At 38.6% G+C, this 26,202-nt stretch overlaps 1 protein-coding gene across 1 annotated transcript; it reads left to right on the top strand.

Annotated features, from left to right (window-relative positions):
* Positions 1-12,495: 12,495 nt before the first annotated feature.
* On the top strand, positions 12,496-13,064 carry LOC128132823 (cysteine endopeptidase RepA-like). Its single transcript, XM_052769811.1, has one exon. The coding sequence runs from the start codon at positions 12,537-12,539 to the stop codon at positions 13,062-13,064; it is 528 nt and encodes a 175-aa protein (XP_052625771.1). The 5' UTR covers positions 12,496-12,536.
* Positions 13,065-26,202: the final 13,138 nt, after the last annotated feature.

Raw genomic sequence — 26,202 nt, 5'->3', positions numbered from 1 at the left:
CGATCATCACGATAACAGTAAATTAAATAAATATAAATTTTAGATGAGTGACAACATATATCGCCAAAGTCAGTGCACTAACATATAATGAATAGAGATTTCGATCAATTAGCCGCCGAAGATGATGATTACAGAAAATGTAAACCCTATTTATAATCAGTAAACTTACCCTAGTATGCAGCCTAAGCGTGTGTAGGTTGGATGGAAAGGAATTACGAAATATTTTGAAGCTCCGATAATGAAAAAATCGAACTATGCTAATTACCGCTAAATATTTAGTAATTCAAATTTATTAAAGTAGTTCCAGATTGATTGATAGGGTATATACATCTAGCTAACGTCAAGAAAGAACATAGACTAACGAGGTGTTCATCGTATAATTTTAATTTAAAATTAGAAGCGAGGATTAACATTAATAAACTATACATCTATACACTTTTATGTTTAAACCAAAATTTTTATATAAAAGACGTACGAGTCATGTCAATATATATGGTAGTTGTTTATGGCGTCATGGTATCACCCATGGATGACATATGGGTCATTGGTCTACATGGTAGTTACTTATGGTGTCCATGGATGACATATGGGTCATTGGTCAACATGGTAGTTCCTTATGGTGTCCATGCATGACAAACGAGTTATAAGTCAACATGGTAGTTTCTTATGGTGTCCATGGATGACCTATGGATCATTGGTCAACATGGTAGTTGTTTATGTTTTCCATGGATGACATACCGGTCATTGGTCAACATGGTAGTTGCTTATGGTGCAATGGTATCACCCATGGTCAACATAGTAGATGCTTGTGGTGTCCATGGATGACATACGGGTCATTGTTCAACATGGTAGTTGCTTCTGGTGTCCATGGATGACATACAGGTCATTGGTCAACAAGGTAGTTACTTATGGTGTCCATGGATGACATATGGGTCATTGGTCAACATGGTAGTTCCTTATGGTGTCCATGGATGACAATCGAGTCATAGGTCAACATGGTAGTTTCTTATGGTGTCCATGGATGACATATGGATCGTTGGTCAACATGGTAGTTGTTTATGTTGTCCATGGATGACATACGGGTCATTGGTCAACATGGTAGTTGCTTATGGTGCAATGGTATCACCCATGGTCAACATGGTAGTTGCTTGTGGTGTCCATGGATAACATACGAGTCATTGTTCAACATGGTAGTTGCTTCTAGTGTCCATGGATGACATACAGGTCATTGGTCAACATGGTAGTTGCTTATGGTGTCCATGGATGACATACAGGTCATTAGTCAATATGGTAGTTGCTAATGGTGTCAATGGATAACATACGGGTCATTGGTCAACATGGTAGTTGGTTATGGTGTCTATGGATGATATATGGGTCATTGGTGATCAACATGGAAGTTGCTTATGGTGTCCATGGATATACGGGTCATTGGTCAGCATGGTAGTTGCTTATGGTGTCAATGGATGACATACGGGTCATTGGTCAACATGGTAGTTGCTTATGGTGTCCATGGATGACATATGGGTCATTGATTAACATGGTAGCTGCTTATGGGGTCCATGGATGACAGACGGCTCATTGGTCAACATGGTAGTTGCTTATGGTGTCCATGGATGACATACAGGTCATTGGTCAACATGGTAGTTGATTATGGTGTCAATGGATGACATACGGGTCATTGGTCAACATGGTAGTTGCTTATGGTGTTCATGGATGACATACATGTCATTGATCAACATGGGAGTGGCTTAAGGTGTCCATGGATGACATACGAGTCATTGCTCAACATGGTAGTTGCTTATCGTTTCCATGGATAACATACGGGTCATTGGACAACACGGTAGTTGCTTGTAGTGTCTATGTATGACATACGGGTCATTGGTCACCATGGTAGTTGCTTATGGTGTCCATGGATGACATATGGGTCATTGATCAACATGGTAGTTGCTTATGGTGTCCATGGATCACATATGGGTTATTAGTAAACATTGTAGTTGCTTATGGTGTCCATGGATGACATACAGGTTATTGGTCAACATGGTAGTTGCTTGTGCTGTCCATGGATGACATACGGGTCATTGGTCAACTTGGTAGTTGCTTGTGGTGTCCATGAATAACATACGAGTCATTGGTCAACATGGTAGTTGCTTATAGTGTCCATCAATAGCATACGGGTCATTGGTCAACATCGTAGTTTCTTATGGTGTCCATGGATGACATACGGGTCATTGGTCAACATGGTAGTTGCTTATGGTGTGCATGGATGACATACGGGTCATTGGTCAACATGGTAGTTGCTTACGGTGTAAATGGATGACATACTGGTCATTGGTGATCAGCATGGTAGTTGCTTATGGTGTCCATGGATGACATACGAGTCATTGGTCAACATGGTATTATGGTGTCCATGGATGACAAACAGGTCATTGGTCAACATGGTAGTTGGTTATAGTGTCAATGGATGGCATACGGGTCATTGGTCAACATGGTCGTTGTTTATGGTTTCCATGGATGACATACGGGTCATTGGTCAACATGGTAGTTGCTTATGGTGTTCATGGATGACATACGGGTCATTGGTCAACATGGTAGTTTCTTATGGTGTTCATGGATGACATACGGGTCATTGGTCAACATGGTAGTTGCTTATGGTGTCCATAGTATCACCCATGGATGACATATGTGTCATTGGTCAACATATATCATATGTTCCGGTTGTGTATTAAAATAGAAATTGAATTTTCTTTTAATTATGAATTTTGACAAAACGACCCACTACAAATAAAATGACATTTAGAGGGATAGAAAAAGTGCCACTAAAAAGCAAAAAAGTGCCACTAAAAGCCCCCCTGGACAATCAGCGGCACAAAGCAAAAGTGCCACTAAAAGAGCTCCCACTAAAGACCTTTATTGGCACTTACTGGTTGTGTCGCTTATTGGGTTTTAGTGGCACTTTTTTTATGCCACTAAAGTACTTGCAGATTTTAATGGAACTATTTTTATGCCATTATTTACATGCTAAAATAAATGTTATCTTCATACTTTTAGTGACACTTTTTTAAAAAGTTGTTTTAAAAAATTTAGGCCAATTTTTCATTAATTCTAAAAGGAATATAAAATAATAATAATAAAATTAAGATACTAAATGGAAACACAATATTATTATGTCAACTCAACCTTATCTAACAACAATACTTCCAATGTATATAAAATACATGTTTTTAAAAATCTAATAAGTCTAAATATTATGCTAGTACTTAAAGCATAATACTATCAACTAATACTTATTGGGGAAAAACACAAAACTTGATTAGCCTCGAAATTTGTATTATTTCTCCTCTTGTTTATCCAACTTCCCAGCAATAGCCTATCATGTTTCCATCATATATCATAAAAACATATATAATTATAACCAGTAAACATGACTTAAAAAGAAGAGTGACTCCTTTACATGATATAAAAAAACACTTGCAAAATTACTAAAATGCCTACCTTCCCTTCCTTAGCATGCTTTCAAAAATAATTCACAACTCCTGCAACCAAAATGATGAATCAAGAATATAGTCAAAACATATAAAAATTGGTGAATAGTAGTTAAGGTGTATAATAACCGGCTGTACAAATTTTCTAAACATTGCTTTGCATTTATTGGGTACTTCCAAAAAAAACTATTTAATTGTCAAAACATATAAAAAAAATGAAGTCAGACCAATGTCACCATCCAATCCACTTGGACATCAAAATGGAAGTACTGATTCACATAAAAATGCACAAAGGTTAGAAATTACACCAAATGCACATCAATGTTACATACGATTTTAACAACATATATTTAAGATTTAGAATTTTGAAATAGCTTCAACTGTTTTGGCTTATCTTCAATATCACATAATGGAAACTAAATGATATTGGCTATCTTAGATATAAGATAAAAAAAGTTAATTATAGCAACTTATTGTGGTTATCATTACAGCAAATAAAATTAGACAAATTTACCATCAATAGGACATATTTACCCATGTACAATGAAGTTGACATATTTTCTGTTGTATAGTCAAGTTGACATATTTTTTCTTAGAGATTTAAGTTGTCACTTTTGAATCTTTCAAGTCTCATTACTCAATGCCATATCCTAAAGGCAACAATTGCTAGAATTCTGAGTAATCTTCCAGTTAATGAAAAAAAAGCTATGTAGGAATACAATATAGTTGGGAACCACAAAAAGAAGAAACAGAAAACGAAGAAACCAACTAGTCAATTAGATTCGGGTGTCATATCGATTCGTTGTTGGATAGAGAACAAGATGAAATCGATGATAAGCTATGTGGAGCTTCAATTGGTGACGAGATATCGAGATGGATTTAGTCTGCATTGAGCTTCAACCAATGACATGTCTGAGATTTAACTTGCAATCAACGACGAGATGAGACGTAGGAGCGACGAGGGTTTTAGAAACAAGAAGGGATTTTGTTTTTAGGGAATCTGAAATTTTCAAATGTGGTTTGAGCTTTGACCTAGGAGCACAAAAGGGTCGAAGCAAAAATTTTAGTTTTGATTGTTGGGTGGAATAACAAGCGGGCAAAAAATTAGAAGGAAATAAGTAGCGCTGTAAATTAGAATTCTCAATATCATACGGTGACATATAAAAATAAAAATATAAAAATATGTGCCACTGAAAACCTAATATAGTGGCACAAAAGCAAATATGCCACTAAAAGTTTGTGCCACTAAATGTAATTTTATATGTAGTGACCCTTACTAATTAAATATGAGTCATTGTATGTATGAGGACAATTTGGTAGTAGGAACCACCACCACCACCTAGATTTGAGGGATGAGCATTGTTAAACGGGGCAGTGACACGTGGATTGGCAAGTCTTGTTTCTTCCGCAGCAAGGATGGAATACATCACAAAAAAGGTAGGAAAAGGTTTTGCCTGTCGAATGATGTTGGCAAGGCCCTTATAGTTACTATACAATCCATTGAGATCATAAATGACCACATCTATGTCCTTAAACTGTTCTCCTCAACTTTCAAGAAGATCAGTGAGTTTCTTGACTTTGTTACAATAGTCATGAACAATTAGTTCCCCCATGGTGATGCATCGAAGCTTATTTTCTAACTACATGGATGTGGTTTCTTTGTTGTCATTGAAGATAGAGGACATTGATAAGTAGATCTTGTGTGGACATACGTGAGGAGAGTAGGCATTGGTGATGAGACTTTGGGAGATCATATTAAATAACCAAAATTTTACTAGATTATTGAGTTGCTCTCATTCTATGTCAGTAGGTGGTTTGTTTTGTGCATTATAGGTGATGCAATGAGCAGTAAAGAAGTCACCCTATGGATCATAATTATGACTGTTGATGTCCAGAATCAAGGGAACATAGGTCTTGATGTTTATTATTCTGTAAGCCTTGTGAGGGGGTTTAGAGGAGGTGTTATTGTCTTCTGGCATTGCAGTATGAGAAAAGGGATATCACGTTGGAGAGGGGGAGAGAATAATGAAGACAAGTGGGATCGGATAGGGTTTTTGGAATAGGAGTATTTAATACCATGCTAAGCCATATTTTCCTATGAATGTAATATTCATTAATCGAATGTATAAATACAAAGCCGCTTAGGCCGATACATTCAAGGCTTACAACAATGTTATAACTAGAAATACATAATAAAAATGCAGTATAATGTGATCCACTAATAAAATTTTCCCTTTTGGTAGCCGATACTCTTACAAACATCTCAGTATTCAAAACATAGATTAAACCGCCCGATTTCCCATTTTGTTTTACAACTTTGAAATCAAAATTATTGTTGCTCCAAAGATAGTTTATGGTGTCAATTTTAATGTATTCTGTCATAATATAAAGTACTCCTATAAAAAATATTTTGTTTTCTCTGCATAATTCTGAAATCTAATTTCCATTAGCATCACACCGCACCCCTAAATATTTACTTGGAGAATATTCGTTGTTTAACATGGTGTATACCTTCTTTTTTGATTTCATGTATTATTTCATTATTATCTTGCATCACAAATCCTATCATATTGCCAATTTCCATGTTTTTCATTACTTCTTCGGGAGTGGGGCAATACCTTTGAGACAAAAGTAGAAGTGAAAAATTTATGTTTTGCTTTTTATACTCTCCTTTACACAGTGTATCTTAGATTCAGAGTGAGAAATTTCCATTGTGTCTCTTTAAACCCGAAATACTAATTGAACTTTATATTTTCCATGCTTGATTGTCTCATCCATTCCCCTCCCTTCAATTTGATTATATTTCCCGTATTTTATCTTTTCTACCTTTTTCTCCTTTTTTTGCTTTTCTCGAAACTTTCAAGTCTCCAAGGAGCATGTAGATGTTCTCCATTTTCAAGTTATTTGTATCTTTTTCATTCTTCGATTCTTATATATATTAATGTAATCTAAATCTATAGATAATGGAAGATCTATGTGACTTAGCATATCACCAATTTCTGAGTTTTGACCCATGATCTTTCATTCTTGTTCCTCCTTTGTTACCTATATTGATTCCTTGATATGATTTGCAAACCTCCATGTGTTTTTCTTCCAGAATTACAACTGATTGAGTTTTACATTTTTACGTCATGTGTAATATAACTTCTTCCCAATCGCATATCCACTTTGGGGTTTTCCTATAAGGTTCAAGGAGTGGTGTGATCCATGTTATACTTTTATTTCTTCCACGTTGGTGCCATGTTACTTTTGCTACAACATACTAACGTCATTCCATATAATGGGTTACGTCGGTTTGCCATTTATGCCAAACTTTTTCATGAAATAAGTTTTAACAATTATTTTTTAAACTTTTTTCCATTAATTTAAAATATGAAATACATAACAATAAATTAAAAGATTAACTTAAAAAAATAAAAATAAAAACTAAAAAACTTATAAGTAATACACTTTAAATGAAGTCTTCATCCGAAAATTAGCCTTTTAAGTCTTATACAAGTTCCACGTTAAGATCATCATGGTCAACCGTACAAATATGTTGTTTCAAGTCTCTATAAAAATCTTGATGTATCTTAACATTAAGTACAAATTATTTTCTTGTCATGCATTCATCACCCTACCAACCTATAGTGGTTCTGTTGATGGAATGATTAGTTTTCTTCATACTCACATATAATATTTCCTTCATCTTCTAGAATCATATTATGTAATATGATACATACATATATATATATATATATATATATATATATATATATATATATATATATATATATATATATATCACCTCACTTATCTTTTTCTCATTGACAATCATAGTAGGTTTTCAGTATTTTCCAACGTTTATTAAAGCTTCAAATGTTTTTTTAACATCTTTTCCTCAACTTTTCGTGAGTTGTCTTTAAATCTAACCTATTTTTATAATTAGTACATAACGATGTATTAACAAAAACAAAATCCTCAATATATTATCTCATATATAAAATAATACATGTACTTGTAAGATTAAGACAATCCATGCACTGTAGAAGAATAAGGCAGTCACGTTATATATGACGTTGAATATCGACGACATATTAGTAACATTGTTATCATTAAGCAAAACCATAGCATTAAAGAAGGCATACCACATACACAAATCATGTGAGGCCATAACTTCAAGTATGCTCATTGGATAGTCTTGATTACTTTGCAAGTATTGACCATGATATGCATTCGACCAATTTCTCCATTCAAAATAGAAACAATCCATGTTTCTTAAGTTTCTAGGGAAGTCATGTATGTATGTATGATAAGCATGTAATTTTTGGATATCATTGTAACTAGGTCTATGCAAAATATTGTGGTCCATATAAGTTCATGACATACCTACATGATTTATGAATGCTTTCTTGTGCAGGCATTATAAAATTCTCATGTAGTCTATTGGTGGATGGGGGAGTGGTGGCATATACTGTCATACGAAGTGTGGTTGTGTATTTTTGTAAAGGGCAAAAACATAATGTACCTTTTTCCTATGGAGATTCTTGTAAATATGAACACAATTCCATGAAGTCTTTCACTATCCACTCAAAACATACGTTTGTGCAATCGAAACTGTTGTAAGAAAACAATACCCTTGAAAAATTCATACTCGTCAAAATAATCATGCATGAGATGTTGGTGGACAACTTCATAGTCTTTATGTATATATTCTCCATTTTTCCAGCTCACATTTTCAGCTTCCTCCTTTTGTAGTTCTTCAGTGCTGCTAGCCATTGTTTTAGAAGTGCACACCGCCGCTTATAGCACCTTATAAAAAATGCCCCGACGATGAAGATGAAGGCATTTGGAGTGAGTAGATAAGAAAATTTCAGTGTGGTATAAATAATGTATTAGGTTTATATTTATATAGTTTAGGAACTAAATATTTTATGAATAAAATATATTCGTCATTGGTTTGATAAGAGAGAGAGAGAGAGCACCATGTTCCCTGAGAGAGAGAGAGAGAGAGAAACACTACAAGAAAATCACTTTTTAGCGGCGACGTTATTACCGGCGACAAGTACCTTTAGCGGCGACACTCTCTAGAGTCGCCGGTAATAGCGTCACCGCTAAAGGGTGATCACCCGAATCCGCGTCTTCCCCTTTCGTTACATCTACACTGTTCGATGAAATATCTAATCCAACGGTTAGGGTACCATTATCCCAACTAATCTAATACCGGTGACATATGTATCGCCCCTAAAGCTTAAAATTGTCGCCGCTAATGATGCACTAAAAAGTGATCCGCTACCCTTCCCTCCAGATTGTCGCCACTATTGATAATAGTCGCCGGTAATAACCTAAGCGTCGCCGCTAAAGGCTGACGCAGATAAAAAAACGCACGCAGAACTTCATTCTTCTCATTTTCTATCTGTTTGCTGCCTCTTCTCCTTCGCGCCTTACACCTTCTACCGAGTTCTTCCTCAAATTTCTTCTTCCATCTTGATTTCTCCATATCTTGTTTCATATTAAGTGTATTAGGGATTAAGGTGTGATTCGAGACCAATTTCTAAGTGGAGTTCTTGAAGAAATTAAGGTAATTTCATTTGAAAATTTCTTTGATAATTTCCTTAATTGTTAATTTGTTTGTTAAAACTGAAAAAGTGTTGATTAAATTTCCAAGTTTTGGTAATTTAATTTGTATGTTATCCTTTCAAATAATGTTAAAGCGATTTGTGACATTTTGAATGGCTCCTAGGTTGTGGATTTGTAGTTTCATCGGGTGAATAGCAATTTTTCCAACTAATACCGGTTGATTTCCATCACTACAGGTTCTATTATTTCATTTTTTTGTGAATTTGATATTTGTATATGAAAATTATGTGAAAATTGCCACATGTGAAGACACTGGAGGATATGAGGAAGATTCAGATTAGAATAGTTCTTATGTAATGTGTATTTGTAATATGTGTTTGTAATATGAACATTATTTGGATTTCTAGTTTAACTTGAAATGTGTATTACTATGTAAATGTTTATTTTTATGTAATTTGTATCTCTAATAAAAATTGTATTTGTGTATCTTATAGTTTTTCAGGAAATGATGAGCATATGGATTTTGTTTATGTATACCATGGTTGTTGTCATGGGTCGTGAACATGGGGGAGACGGAGCTGAGGACCCACCTATCCCAAGTGGTAGAGGTGCTGGTCAGCATGAGCAAGACGGTAAATCTTATTATGAATTTTTATTTAATATTTTTGTTCAATTATTATAAATTAAATATCATTTCTAATAATTTTTAATTATATTTGTAGTTGAGGAACGTGCCCGAAGGAAAGTTCGAGGAAAAGCAAAAAATATAAAACTTGAAAAAGCAATCTTACGGAACCAGGGGAAACTAATTAGCTTGCAATATGATAGGTATATCACATTTGATCCCGTAGAAGAGGTGAAAGACATGTTTTCCCGAGAAATTGGAAAAACAATGTGACAGATGGTTCCGTTTGACAAATGGACATGGAAAATAGTTTTCCCTTCAATACAGGACACCGTATTACAACATTTAGCGGTAATTATTTATTATTTATTTTTATATATTTTATGCGGTTAACTATAATTGCTTACTTGGTTAACTTATTCTTTTTTGTACACAAACTTTTATTTGGACCAGATGTACCAGGATGTACAAGCTAATCTGTTGACAGAGAGTTTTCAAGCAGCTTTGTTAAAAGGTTATCGAGAACGTAAAGCTGACGCAAAAGAATATTTTAAGTCAGCTGGAGGGTATGATGATATCCCGGGAGCATTAGCCAATCCTCCGGAGGGTATGCTAGTTGATAACTGGGTGAAGGCAGTTGAGTATTTTCAAACGGACAAACACAGAATTGCATCAGAAGGGAACAAAAAAGTCCGTGAAATGCAAACAAGTGTGAATCGTGGGGGTTCAAGCTCGTATATCAGTACTTGCTATAAGAAGCTACCGTATGATACATGTAATTATTTATTTAAAATATAATCTAATTTTTAAAGTTAAACAGAACCTTAAGAGAGTGGAAACGTTTTGCAAAGCTCATACCGATAAGAATGGTGTATTTGTTACAGCTGAGGCGGAACAACAATACGTAAGTATTTAATTATAATTTTATCATATAATTAAATGTTTATTTATACTGAATTATTAATCACTTTTGGGAGTTATAGGATCAGTTAGTTGAAGAGCTGTTAGAACAAAATTAAGGTGAAAGTGAGTTAACACCCACACAAGAAAGAGCTGCATTCGAGAAAGTATTAGGAGAGCGACGTGGCCATATTAGAGGCATTGGCCGTAAACCTTCTGCTCTCCCGCCGATTCCACAGCCTTCACAACCATCACAACAATCATCACAACCATCACAGGTAAAACAATCTACTTTGGTTTTTGTCCCAAGTGCAAGAAATAGCAATGTACTTTGGTTTTCTATCTTAGTTTAAAAATAGCAATCTACTTTAGCATCGTAAAATGCATGTTGAATTGGTAATTTTGGTTTCGTGGCGATTATTTGCTAAAAAGTTTGGTAATTTGGTTTTTATCCCAAGTGCAAGAAATAGAAATGTACTTTGGTTTTTCTATCCTAGTTTAAAAATACACTACTAGAAAAGAGGCCTTTTACGACGCGCAAAACACGACGCTCTTTGATTTATGTTACGCATTAGAGAGCGACGTTAAAAAAGTGTCATCTCTTCAAAAAATTTAAGGATTTAGGTTGCGCATTACTGAGTGCCCTTAAATTAGTGTCTCATGTAAAAATATTAAAAACACGGAGGGCACCTATAATAAAACGGGCGTCCTCTACAAATGTCGCTTTATAAAAATATTCCATGGTGTGTTTGGTTTCCAAATGGATGGAATTCAATTTTTGTTGGATTCCTTCAAATTCCATGTTTGATGGATGGAAGGAATTCAATTTCTTTCTTCATTTCCTATCAAAAGACCAAAATACCCTCGTTATACATATGTTAAAAATGTAAACTTTTTGACTTTATGCCACTCTTTTTTTTTTTATTCAGACTTGAGAACACCTTGAACTATGGACTTGAAAGGGTTTGGGCTGTTGGATACATGAAAGGTTCACGTCGGTAAGTTTGTATAGCACTTTTTGTTTTTTGTTTTGTGGGTCTTGAATCTTGATGCTTCTTCTTTCATCTGGATTTATTTTAATTACTGTTTTTACAGGATTGTTATTGGCTATGATGAAGGAACCATAATGGTGAAAATTGGACGTGAAGAGCCTGTAGCCAGCATGGACAATAGTGGAAAAATTATATGGGCTAAACATAATGAAATTCAAACTATTAACATCAAGAGTGTGGGAGCTGATCATGAGGTTTGGACTTTAAAGCCCATATACATGTTATGTTATGTTAAAAATGAAATGGGAAAAAAATCTATTTTTTATTCAGGTTTCTGATGGAGAGAGGCTGCCTTTAGCAGTTAAAGAACTGGGAACATGTGATCTTTATCCACAAGTGAGTTATGCTTGTTCCTACCTTCCTTTAAACTGAAAATAGTCAACCATATGGACTTTGACTTTTCTATTTTTCCATAGAGCTTGAAGCACAACCCAAATAGGAGGTATGTTGTTGTTTGTGGTGATGGTGAATACATCATATACACTGCTTTGGCATGATGTACTGGTTGGTAAAAAATTCGTGGGGTGCTAGAAAGTATCACCCGAAAAACGATGGGCCAAAGGTAATATCTGTTGTTATATTGACTATTTTGCCCTTATTGTTTTTTATGGATCTGATTTATTTTTTTTTACAATTACAGGTTTCGTTTTTTAGTGATGATGAAGAGACTACCAGCACACCAAAAGCAGATGCTCTTTTTATTCCAAGGGAGAATCCAAGAGCTCTGGTTATTCGCCCTCTTAAACAATGGTCTGGCAAATCATCTGCTGAAAAATTAAAAAACGCATCTTCTCCAGCACAAACAAACGGTAAACTAATTTTCTGCTGCTACCTTAAAAATAAAAATAATCATTTTTTTCTCATTTTTTTTATTTGAATTCAGGTGATTACACTGGGTTTGCTTCTTCCCTCCTTTAAATGGTTGCTCTACGGAAAACGGTAACAGTAAGATCATTTCTTTTACTGCAATTTGAATATTTGGAACTCAATTCCATACTAATATCAAAATCTTTGATTACAGGAAACCATTCTGAAAACGGAACGCTAAAGGAACAAACACCAATCAAAACCCCCCAAAAACAAAACGGAGGATGTGATGGTGGCGAGATGGAAGATGGCTTTGAGTTTATCGTTAAAAACAAAGGCATCAACACCGAGGTGGCTTACCCATATCAGGCAACAAATGGAACCTGCAACACCAAGGAAGAAGCTGTCCATGCTGCCACCATTACTGGGTATGAAAAAGTGCCAGCCAACAGTGAATCCGCATTGTTACAGGCAGTCGCTAATCAACCCGTATCAGTTGCCATTGATGCCAGTGGTATGGGTTTCCAGTTCTATTCAGGTGGCGTGTTTACTGGGTATTTTGGAACTGATCTTGACCATGGCTCTGCAGTTCCTTCTACAGCCCTATTACAAATGATACGTGGCTCTGCAGTTCTTTAAGTTGTCACCAGAAGAATCATCAAAGGATCCATTATATCTTTTGAGGGACATGTCCAATAACGATAACAAAAACTAAAATCAAGTAAAAATGTTTGCTAAAATGCTTGTAATTTTATTATATATTTGGCTTATATAGGGATGCCATGGGATACAAAAGGGGACATTTTGTTTTAATTGCAAAAATAATCATTTCTACACTAGGCTACTTGATGTTGGGAACTTTTATTTATGTGCTTATCGTTGATGGATCTACATTCAATGCCAATGTATTATCAAGGTACCATTTAAAATTTCCCTTTTATTTAATTTATGTAAAAAAGTGTAATAGTAAATGCTCATACATAGTTGTAAATGCTCACAGGTGCATGATAGCAACAACAACCGATTTCTATTTTTGTATTGTCATTGTAGCAGTAAGTCTTTGTTTATTATATACTTTCCAACTATAGTGAAAAGGAGATTTTTCGACTTTTGTTATAACAATAATGTTTGATTGCTTCTTTTGATCAAGTGTGGATTGCATATAAGGAATCAAGGTGGATAAGTGCTTTCTTTTGGATACTTTCACTTCTATCTTTTTGGAGGGTAAGCATATATAGAAACTAGCTCACTTTCCTTTTTTCACTCTCTTAAGTATATAACTATATATGGGATGCTGTTTGGATTTACAACTGAAGGAATCATGGTATATTTCTAGGACCCTGAAATCATTTACATTGTCTTATTTTCTCAAAATATTAATTGTTTATGTTGCTTCCAAATACAAGGTATGAAAAGCTGCAACGGTGGGATGATGCCCTTAAAGCATACACTGCAAAATCTGCTCAAGCAACAAGTCAACGTCTTATCTTGGATGCTACACTAGGTATTATTCAAATATACCATGCCATGGTGTTATAGTATTTATATTATTGATGAGATTTAAAACCTTTAAATCTATGAAGATCGATTAGATCTCAAACAGGTAAGTAAATAAAAACTGTAAGAACACAAAAATAAGAACGAGACAATATTGAATCAAACGAGTCGAATGATTAAACAAAATCCTCAGAAGAGCTCGATAAAGAACATCAACGGTAGAGGATTGGTAGGTTACAAGAACGATTAAAGAAATCTGGAAATACTATCGTTATGCTCTAGATGAATCGCTAAAATCATTAACCTAATATGCATGCAAGCATATACTTATATATTAAACAAAATGGGCTCTCGGTTGGACAGGCCCTAACCGGAATACAAATAAAATAAATAAACATTCGAGCCCAATGACGCAACACTTGAGCAATTCTTCAACCCAACAATATCCCCCTTTGCGTCAATTGGAGCGAGACCTTCACTTGTTACTTGGGCCAGCAGCGGAGCCAGGTACCTTCTTCTTCACAGTGTTAAACAGACGAGAGATTAGCGCCAGAATCATCTGCCTAAACCTGATGTACCACTGGATCATGTCATTGAAGTACTTGACATCATCCGTTGTATTCTCTTTACACCTTCGAATGATCGATAATACATGCTCTAGACAAGCAGTGGTGTAGAGATGTTTGTCAGCTAAAGCAAAGAGACATTTCTGTCCTTCTGCTCTAGTGAACATGACCGAATTGCGTCTCGGGTCGATCTTGCCCATCTTCATCTGATTGAGATCACTGGCCGATCCCACAGGAGCTATCTTCGGTTTCTTCTTGAAGACAGTAGCAACCTCCTGATCCATCAGGGCAACCTCCATGATATAGCAAACAATCATCCTCTTGATATGGTCTATAATCGGACCATATTCAGCTTCATTCATCAGGAGAATGTTGTGCAGAACTATCCAATCATGAGGATTTAAGTTCGGTAGATCCGCCAGGGAGATGTGATGTGCAGTTCTTGCAGATCCCCGAATCACCTTGAACCGAACGTTTATGAAACGACCTTCGGTGTAAGGCTTCAGTACACGAACGCTTACTATCTTCTGGGCGCTCCAAGTAAGGTATTGAGGACGAGCAGCCGCCAGATAGAAGTCGATGAGCTCCCTGTCAAGCTCAGCGTTCGGATGAGGGATTTCAAAGATATTTGAGAAGGCATGGAAGATGAATGCCTTTCGAGTCAACGGCATGTCGAACTACGAATCGACAGAATTGTCGCAGTCGAACAAAATCACCGGCTCGAGCCATAATATGCTGGGAGTGTCTATGGCCTCTTTGATCATTCTCTCCCGAGTCCATGCAGGGAATAAAGTCTTCCTGCTCTCGAGGAGATCGTGGGCTTCCTTCTGCTTGCGTTCGGCTTCTTCAGCCTCTCGCGCCACACGATTTACGTCTTCATCCACATTGCGACTGTTCTTTCGTTTCAACATGTCCGCAATGGTCTCCTTGTCTTCATCTTCATCTTCTTCCTCAGCTATATTTTTCCCTTTGTCCTTCACACCCGAACCCGAAGCTTGACCAGTCGGAGGTGGTTCGGTTGTGTGAGTAGCTTTGGAGGAAGGAGGTGGTTTCGATCCGGTCTTCTTCTCATCTCCCCCTTGTTTCGGAATGGACACGAAACTAGGTAGGCCTTCTATTTTGCTGAGAAGGTCCATGGCCGGAGAGAGCTTTTCAGCAAGGGTTCGCCTCACTGAATGGTTTAGAATCGGATCATGTGCTTCTAGGATGTTGGATAAAGCAGCGTGTACATCCGAAACACATGTCTTGATGACCTCCCTTTCGGATCGAAGAGCTTCAAGCTGTTGTTGAGAGTTGGATAGCTGAGTGCTCTTGACCTTTAGGGCGGTGGTTTTACTCGCCAGAACGTCCATCAAGGAATTTTCGGCTGCGAGATCCTCCTGAAGCTTAGCGAGGCGCGCATCGATGGAGGCACGAAGGGCCGAGTTGTCGTCGCTTATGGTTTGGCGAAGGGCAGCGAACGAAGTCAACTCCGTTGAGACGAACTTTGCCAATTGCTGAACAATCGGTTCCAAAGTTGTCTTGGTAGAATCCGCACTCTCCTGCAATGACTTCAGTAGAGAAGAGGCGTCTGAGAATAGTTTATCGACTTTTGCGGTCGCAGCCTCACAGGCTTTGGTAGAGGCTTCGATGGCGGCGGTTGCTGAGGCTACCGAATCATGCTGAGCCCTGGAGAAGGCATCAACAATCTTCTGAAGAGCAGCTTCAGATAAGGAGGACTGTTGGTTGGAAGAGGAGGCGAGAAGTAAGTCAACCTTCTCGTTGAGCTCCTTAAGATGCTTCTTTGTCACTGGAGCATCATCCTCTTCATCACTCTGAACCTGAAATGGACTGAAATAGACCGAATCAAAGGTCATGTGATCACCGCCAAGAAAAGGGTTTTCTCCATCAGAGGCATTTTCTGGAGATGGAGGGGGTGGTGAAGCTGGGGGTGTTGTGGGTTTTGAGGATTCAGGTTGAGTATGGGGTGGGGTAGTTTCGGGTGGTGGTTGAGCGTGGGTATGTTCGGTTGTATGGGTTTCGGTTTGTGGTGGGTCGGTTACGGGTGGGGTTTCGTTTACACTGGTATGAACCCCAGTATCAGATACGTTGGTTGTAACCTTTGCTATGGTTGTTGTTGTAGTAGTGAAAATGGGTGGTGGTATAGGGAAAGAGGTTGGGGAAAGAGTGGTAGTGGGGTTTATGGTCGGAATGGAAGTAGGACTGGTTGGAGGAGGTGAAGGAACTGGTGAATTATGAAGTTCCATCTCTGGGGTAGGTGACCGAGGTGGTGTGTTGCCTCGTTGAGGGGTTTCGCCTCCTTGAGAGCCGTCAGAACCCGAACTCTCGCCCTCAGAATCACTTGAACAAGAGGGAATAACAAGCTTTCGCTTCGGTTGAGTTTTCCTCCTCTTCGGTTGTGGGGACTATGCAGCTTTAGGCTGTTTCCTCTTCTTGGGAGAAGGACCCTTTTGAGCTTTGGTCGCTTGCTTCCCTTTGTCTGCCTTTTTGCCCTTGTTCACCGGTTTGTCAGCATCGTGGATGGACCTGAGCATATCCGGTGTAAGTTCCCTAGGACCAGATGGCCTGAATTCTTTGATCGTCCGTATCAGCCTGCTGTCAGAGGGCACGTCGCCATACATTGTCTCCGGAATGGAGCCAATGAACGAAAATTTAGATGCATCCGAGACGATGATCTTCTTCGTATGAAACGTACCGATTGAAGACATCGATGCACCTGCAGCAGTGGGAATGTCGAACTTGTCCATTGCCCACTTTGTGATCAAAATCCAGAACCGGGCTAGCGACACCTCAGAGTGTCGGGATGATGAAGAGAGGCTCTGGATGAGCTGTTGCCATAGGACCAACCCAAAGTCCAAGTTAATCCCGTTGTAGAGTGCGTACATGATCGACAGGAAAAGTCGACTGGCACCGTCGGAACCTGAGCTCCGTTTCGACAAGCCCTTGAAGAGGACTGTGAACATGCTGTTCCACTGTGGCGGCAGGCAGGACTTTTTGAACTTTGCGACGGAGGTGAGGACCTCCGTGTACCCCATATTGTAAAACATGTTATACAGATGCCCAACCGGAATCGTCTCCAGATTTATTCTCGATGGGTCAACAGCCAACCCTAGCATTGTGCAGAAACGTTGTCGAGAAACAGAGGTCTTGTGTTCAGCGATCTCGAAGAACACCCGCTCGACTGCTTTGTCGTAAAAGGCAGTCACATAAACTTGCGATAGAGACGTCATGGGCACAGATTCGATCCTGGAGAGAGCCAGAGCGATTTGAGAATACTTCAAGCATTCGATGATCGGCGACATGTAGGAGTCGTACGCCAGAGGATTGAGGTCGATCACCAGGCATTGTTGTGGACGGATTGGAAGGATTTGTGAGGTAGCATGGACGGAAGATGATTCCGCCATTGTTGAAGGTAGTAGAAGAAGAAGATGAACAGTGAAGCTTTTGGGAGTTTTTGTTCTCTAGAAAATCCTGGAAGCAGTAAAAAGGTAAATGAGATTGTAGACTGCCTTTTATAGTGAGGGATTGGAGAGAGAAAAATCGTTTCAAATCTTCTATGCGATGATCACGTAGGAGAGAGATTGTCAGTTTCCTAGGATCACGCCACCCAACAAGCGCCGTTTCAGAAGAAAAACGGTTCAAAACCTCACGCGCCTTTAAATGCCAGAAGGATGTCGCTTGGATTTCGCACACGCGTCCATAATGTCAGTAAAAGTAAGGGCGTTTCAAATTCACACGCGCCCCCTTTTTTTACCGTCGTTTGAATTTCAATCCATTTAACTCCCGCCGAGTCAGCAACCTTTCGTCTTATCCTTTTAAACCGCATCTTTTTAAATAAACTGCCCACGTGGAGGATTGTTGACCACGTCTTAGTTATTAACCACCAATTTAATAAATCAGCCTGAAATTAATTAGTAACGGAATTTTGGAAAATCAAGGGTTTTCGTGCAAAGAGTGTAAAAAGAAAAGAAATAAAGCAACTCTTTTTAGGTTTCACTGTGATGTCAATAATGACACGAAACTGATGATCCCGGGCACGAATCTCTTCCTTCAAGGTCAAGAGAGACCATAAAGTGTTAATGTGGATTCCCGTTGAATTACGATCAAACACTTTTTAAGAAATGTTGAAAGGCTTCGTTTAATTAGGCTACTTTAGGATGGCTTTCGCTTTGATGCAACAATTCTAATCTTGAAATAAGAAAGAAAGTGATCAAAGTACTTGTGAGACCGGTGTAGTCTGTTGAACAAGTAGGTAGGAATGTATTTGAAATTGGCATGGAAAATATAAAATCTCAAAAAAATAAAAACTGGATCCCAAGGGAAGAAATGTTATGGTATTTAACGATTTCATAGGAATCACACAAAATAAAATTTGAGATTTCATGAAAGGTTATCCGTCAATTCTTTGGTGAAAACTTGAGCAAATTAATTGGTCATCGTCAATTCAGTTTTGGTGTTGAAGTTTGGGTTTCACTCAGCTCGTAGTGACACGAAACTAAGATCATAAACACAGATGTTGTGTAACCATAAACCTCAGTGGTAATTTCTGAGAGTCTCAAGGGTTACGTTGATGAAACGAATGTAATGGAGAAGTGTAATGGAGATGGTGTAAGAAGCTAAAGTACCTCTGCTACGAAAATAAGGACCAAGCAGAAAACCTCTTAGCTCATGTGAGAAGAGAGTGAGGTAGCTCAGGATTAGAATAAATGAGGTAGCCTTATTGGGAAGACAAGGTTTGTGTATACCAGGTCATGAAGGCTGTTATTCAAAATCTTATGAGGCTTGGGACACATACAGCAGCATGTTTCTAGGGACACTTAAGTAAGTCATCAATTATACCCCCATAAACGAACGAACACACAAGAAAAAAAATAAAAAAAATATTTTTGGAGTTTTTGAGATTTATTAAAGAAATAAAAAAGAAATAAAAGAAAAGAAAAAATTTAATAAAAAAAATAAAAAAAAAATAGTAAGGAAAAAAAAATAAGACTTAAAAAAAACTTTGGAAAAAATATGAAAAACCGAACCCGAACATTCGGTTGGTTTCGGTTAGGAAAAAGTTGAAAAACCGAACCCGAGCGTTCGGTTGGTTTCGGTTGCAGAAAATTTTGAAAAACCGAACCCGAGCGTTCGGTTGGTTTCGGTTGCAGAAAATTTTGAAAAACCGAACCCGAGCGTTCAGTTGGTTTCGGTTCAACAAAATTTTGAAAAACCAAACCCGAACCTTCGGTAGGTTTCGGTTCAACAAAATTTTGAAAAACCGAACCCGAACCTTCGGTAGGTTTCGGTTCAACAAAATTTTGAAAAACCGAACCCGAACCTTCGGTAGGTTTCAGTTTTGGAAAATTTTAAGAAACCAAGGATTTTAGACATGCAATTGGAAAATATTTTCAACTCTAAGAAAAACAATTTTGTACAAGTAATATACAACCAAGAAAAACTACCATTGAAGGGATGAGCGAGTCAGATGGTTTAACCGAACCCGAGCGTTCGGTTGGTTTCGCTTCTTATGTATGAGGTTGAGAGGTAGTGTGAGGTACTGACTCTGATTCCATCATACCTAGCCCTTGCAATATTCTATTGAATGATGCTTCAGGAAGAGCTTTGGTAAAGACGTCAGTCAGTTGATCAGTGGTTCTTACGAAGTGAACTTCGACGTTTCCATCTTCCACTTGATCTTTGATGAAGTGATACCTCAGTGCTATGTGTTTGGTTTTAGAGTGTTGCACTGGGTTATGACAGATCCTAATTGCACTTTCAGAGTCACAATATAGTGGGATATTCTTCATATTGAGTCCATAGTCTCGAAGTTGACTCTGGATCCAAATCACTTGTGAGGTGCAAGAAGCAGCGGCTATGTATTCTGCTTCGGCAGTAGACAACGACACACACGTTTGTTTCTTGGATTGCCAGCTGACCAACTTCCCGTCAAGGAATTGACAGCCACCAGTAGTGCTTTTTCGGTCGAGTCCACATCCTCCAAGGTCAGCATCAGAATAGGCTTGAACGAAGAAGCCTGAGTTGGATGGATACCATAGACCTAAGGAGGTGGTTTGCTTGAGATAGCGTAAAATGTTCTTTACTGCAAGCATGTGAGGTTCGCGTGGGTTTGCCTGAAATCGAGCACAATAACACACAGAGAACATGATGTCAGGCCTGCTAGCAGTAAGATACATTAGAGAGCCTATCATTTGACGATAGAGCGTGATATCAACAGCCGGTTTGTCTAAGGATGGAGTTAGCTTGGTTCCGAATGCCATTGGGACTTTGACTTTGGAGTCTCCCATCATACCAAACTTTGCTAGGAGAGTCTTCGTGTAAGCTTCCTGATTGATAAAGATGCCTTCGGCTCCCTGTCTAATATTTAAACCTAGGAAAAAGTTAATAGGACCCATTGAGCTCATTTCAAATTTAGTCTCCATCAACTTTCTGAATTCAGCTGTTAAGCTATTCGTAGAGCCAAAGATGATGTCATCGACATAAATTTGAACTATCATAAGGTGGTTACCTTCCTTTTTGCGAAAGAAGGTTGGGTCAACCGAACCTTGTTTGAATTTGGACATCTTTAAGAATTTAGTCAACGTTTCATACCAGGCTCTCGAAGCTTGTTTAAGGCCATACACAGCTTTATCCAGAATATAGCAATGGTTTGGATACTTTTCGTTCACGAACCCAGGAGGTTGCTCCACATACACGGTTTCTTCGAGTTCTCCATTAAGAAATGCACATTTGACGTCCATTTGGAAAACTTTAAAGTATTTGTGGGTAGCATAAGCAAGAAATATTCTTACAGATTCCAGCCTAGCTACAGGAGCGAAAGTCTCTTCATAATCAATTCCTTCCTCCTGACAGTATCCCTTTACAACCAGACGGGCCTTGTTCCTTATAACATTTCCTTCCTTGTCCATTTTGTTCCTAAAGACCCATTTGAGACCAACAACCAAAGCATCTGGAGGAGTTGGAGTAAGGCGCCAGACTTTGTTCCTTTCAAATTCGTTCAGTTCGTCTTGCATTGCTTGAACCCAATCAGAGTGATCGAGGGCAGTGTTAACTGTCTTCGGTTCAACTTTTGATACAAATGAGTTAAACATACAAAACTCAACCTTTGAAAATAAGGATGTCTGTTTTGCCTTCAATTATGATCGGGTCAGAACCTTCTCAGAGACATCGCCAACTACTTGAGAGATAGGATGATCTCTGGTCCATTTGGTAAGAGGAGGATAGTTTGGGTCAAAGGTAGGGTCTAGTTCAGCATTGATCATTTCTTCTGGCTCAGATTGGCTATCGTAATCAAGCGTCATATCATCATGCTCCCCCTCGATTGATGAGCTTTGAGAAACTTGTGGTTCAGAGGTTTCTTGTGATGCTGGACTTTCAGGCGTTGAAGCACCTTCGGTTGGAGAGGGACCTTCGGTTGGAGAAGCACCTTCGGTTGCAGTTGTAGAAATTGGCTCCCCCTCGACATGTGAGCTTGGCTCCCCCTCAACTGAAGCATCGTTAGATGGAGGTTCATCAGAATTCGATCCTCCTTCATTCATTCTCTTGGCAGCTTCTTCAACAATTTGTTTCATGTGGTCTACCTTGTTGTCTGCTGCACCTGCTTCTGAGAGAGAAGCTTTCTCTGGTTCATCAAAGAGCTCCAAAAATTTCTCGTATAGATTAGCGATCGAGACTGTGACTTGGCCAGTTTGAGGAAAGATTTCCCCTGCGGTGTCTTCTTTGGCCTGTAGCTTTTTGACATAGCTATCGTCAAAGGTCACATAATATGTCTCTTCAATTTTTCTCGAACGCTTGTTTAGGACCCTGTATGCCTTGGATGTGAGAGAATAGCCCAGAAAGATTCCCTCGTCGGCTTTGACATCGAACTTGTTGCGGTGTTCTTTAGAGTTAAAGATGAAACACCGTGAGCCGAACACATGGAAAAATTTCACATTGGGCTTTCTGTTGTTTAGTATCTCATAAGGTGTGAGCGTGAATCGCTTGTTGAGATAAGACCTGTTCTGTGTAAAACAAGCAGCAGAAATAGCATCTACCCAAAAATAAAGAGGTAAGGAAGCGAAACTTAGCATAGTTCGGGCAGCTTCACACAAAGATCAGTTTCGTCTTTCGACTATTCCGTTCTGTTGAGGTGTGTAGGGAGCTGAGAAGTTGTGACTTATTCCCTTTTCTGCTAGAAACTCTTCAAACTCCTTGTTCTTGAATTCCAGACCATTGTCGCTCCTAATGTTGCAAACGACCTTCTTGAGCTGTACTTCAATCTGCTTGATGAACATTTTCAGCTTATGAGTCGCTTCAGATTTGAGCTTTAAAAAGAACATCCATGTAAATCGTGAAAAGTCATCAACAATAACAAGAATATACTTGCTACCACCGATGCTTTCGATAGATGAAGGACCACACAAATTGATATGAAGTAATTCGAGTGGTTCAACAACTTTTGTGTTAATTACAGATGGATGACTTTGACGACTCTGCTTCCCCATTTCGCATGCAGCACACAAATGATCTCTATCAAACTTGAGCAATGGAAGACCCCTAACATGACCTCCAGTGACAAGTCGGTTGATATCTTTAAAGTTGAGATGAGAGAGTCTTCGGTGCCACAACCAGCTTTCGTCAGATTGAGCTTTTGATAACAAGCATATAGCTGGGTTTCCTTTAATGGGTTTAAGATTTAGAGGAAACATTTCACCCTTTCGCTCCGACTTGAGAATTACTTTCTTTGTCTTTTTCTCAATAATTTCAGAACCTTCATCATCGAATGAGACTTTAAGACCTGTACCTCCAACAAGCTGAGATACACTGATGAGGTTGTGTTGGAGTCCTTCCACATAAGCCACCTTCCTTATAGTAAAGTCACCATTTGTTATCATCCCGTATCCCTTTATGGTGCCGAAAGAGTTATTTCCAAACTTGACACTGCCACCATTTGCAAGAGATCTGTATTCCCTGAGCTCCTCTTTCCTCCCTGTCATGTGACGCGAGCAGCCACTATCGATGTACCATTCTTCGTCGAACTGCTCGTCACTTATAACCTGCAAAAATTAAGCAGATTTAGGAACCCAAAGTTTCTTGGGTCCACGTGAGCTTTTCATGGGAACAGGAACAGTAAGAGATATGTCAACAAGATATGTTCGTTTTATGAGTGTTGTTTCATCTTTCTTTTTAATGGTAAAAACTTTTATCTTATTAGGATAGGGTACGTTCGGTTTGGACTCTGGTTTGGATTCATTGTCCAATTGATGAGATTTTTTAGAACAAATAGAATTAGCTTTAGAGCAAGATGGATATGAATTGGTGGAAGTAGAAGAACTAGAAGAACTAGAAGGAGTGGGTTTGGAATGAGAGGACTTCTTGGCTGGAGACTGTAGGTGACCCTTTTGCTTTTGATCATTGGAGGGACCGACCTTAGAGTTTTGTTCTCTCTTGACTTCAGAACCGAACCTTTGCATTCGGTTGGAATCGTTCTTTGAACCGAACCTTTGCTTTCGGTTGAAGTCATTCTCAGATCCGAACCTTTGGTTTCGGTTGGTATTCTCTGGTGAACCGAACCTTGGCTTTCGGTTATTGTGGCTCTCAGGCTTTCCGACAGGATTGTTTTCACACTTCAGATTCTTGTCTTGATGTGAGAAGTATGCATTCTGGGATTGCCAGAATTGCCTCCTTTCAGAGAGATTCTTCCTGTATCTTTTGTTCCTTTCACGTTTCTTATTCCTCATCTGCTTCGGTTGATGATGAATATTTGCCTTCATTTTTGGTTTTTCTTTGGCTGGTTCCTTTTGAACTGAAGGAGTTTCACTTTGAGCTGAGGGAGTAGAGGGAACGTCTTCTTTTGCCGAACTTTCATCCTCCTTAGGAATGTCTTTCGTACCATTGGTGCTTGGCTCATCGAAATTATCTGGCTTATTCAAGGGTTCAGGTATGTATCTACCTTTACTCATCCAGGAGGTCCTTTCAGATAATCCCACCGTTTCGTTTGCATTATCTATTGCAGCTGACCAGAAGTACTCATCACAGCCATCAGCATTGTCTTCGTTTATAATAGTTGTGAGTTCAGCCGTCTGATGTTCGGTTACTCCAGTGACCTTGTATACTTGATTTGGAGTGGTCCTGACCTTTTGATACACAACTGCTTTCTCTGCTAAGATCGGGGACTTTTGTTGGGACAATCGAGCGAACTCCACTGAATTTTCATAAATAAGATTCTTGTGGTTTTCAGGTTCGCTTTTAACAAATTCTGAGCAGTAAACCGTGTCCTCTACAGAAATTTCACTCATGTTGTCGTCCTCGTTAAGCTCAGATGCATTTTCAACATCAATTTTGTTTTTCTGAGCTTACGTTGGCGTTTAACGAGTCAAATTTTTGTATGGTTTCGGTTCTCAGTTTAAGTCTATCATTTTCATCCAAAAGGTTTTTAAGCATGTCCTTGTGGTCCTTGGATTTAATGAAGGACTCAATTTTGTCCAATCCATACATGTAGGTCGGGTTGATATCATCAGACGATATCACACTCTCTCAATTATAGGCTTCAGCATCGATCTCATCCTCCTTAAACTCAAGGAAGGGCAAAATCATGCGATGAATCTTTTGGCCTATTTCACAGTCCAAGTGAAGCTGAGTAATATTAGAATATAGACGTTTTGCAATTAAACAAAAAACATTCCGCTGTTTTAACAACTTTAAATTGTCTCTTTGTAAATAAATGTTTTCGTCTTTTATTTTAACTAATTCTGACTCCTTCAACTCGATCCACATCCGCCGCTCCTCACTCTTCGAAGACACCCTGCTTAATTGATCAGTCAGGTTAGAATTGGTGACTCGAGTTTGAGTTAAGCTACTATCTAGATGAGAAATTCTTGTATTAACGTTTTTTAGTTCTTTCTCATATGAGGATTGTGGTACTTTAAATGAAATGAAAACCGATTGTACCTTCTTTATCAGTTCATCAAGCTCATTAAACTGCTGGATGAGTGGTTTGGCCGTAAAGAACATGTCCTCTTGCACCTTCGGTTCATCGCTTCCACCATCAGTGTTGTATCCCCTCATCTGAGATACATCAGACACCATGAAGCATCTTCCTCCACTGCTTGCCTCCTTTGCCACATAAGCCTTTCCATGGGTAGGCTTCCTCACTTCATCGTCTTCTGAGTCGGTGGACCAAACTTCCGTGCTACCGAACTCGTCATCAGCAACCGAACCCTGCACAATAAGAGCATTAATAGAAGGGTTAGCGGTAGACTTCTTCTTTCTCAACTCGTCCAGCCTTCTCTGCAACACAGCTTCCTCATCCTTTTCATCATCCTTTTCAGCCATCTTCTTAAGGACACAATCCTTAGCATAGTGGTTTTTCCCACCACAGTAGTAACAGCTTACTCCGGAATCGCCATCCACCTTCGGTTCCTTCTTGGGCTCCTCAACCTTCGGTTCATTGTTAACTTTTTCTGAACTGTAACTCCCCTGCCAGTTTCGGTTTTTATTGCTGGGGAATCTCTTCTTTATGAACCTCTTGGGATTGGACACCATCATAGCATAATCCTCAGACGTGAGGTCATACTCCTCCAAGTTGAGGTCTTCATCCTCCATCACATCTTTACTTTTTGATAGGAGGGCCAACGAAACAAGGTTTGAAACAACGTTCTTCTCCTGCAGCACAATCTTCTCTTGGGATTTGAGAATACCCACCAGTTTCGCCAAAGAGTATGATTTAAACTGTT

Source organism: Lactuca sativa, chromosome 3, assembly GCF_002870075.4.
Source record: "Lactuca sativa cultivar Salinas chromosome 3, Lsat_Salinas_v11, whole genome shotgun sequence".
NCBI lineage: Eukaryota > Viridiplantae > Streptophyta > Magnoliopsida > Asterales > Asteraceae > Lactuca > Lactuca sativa.
The sequence above is the reverse complement of the archived record's forward strand: the minus strand, read 5'-3'. Positions and strand labels throughout refer to the sequence as shown.

Bases quoted from the DNA above. Each gene is read 5' to 3' on its own strand.
- LOC128132823 (XM_052769811.1), top strand. From the start codon at position 12,537: ATGGTTGCTCTACGGAAAACGGTAACAGTAAGATCATTTCTTTTACTG.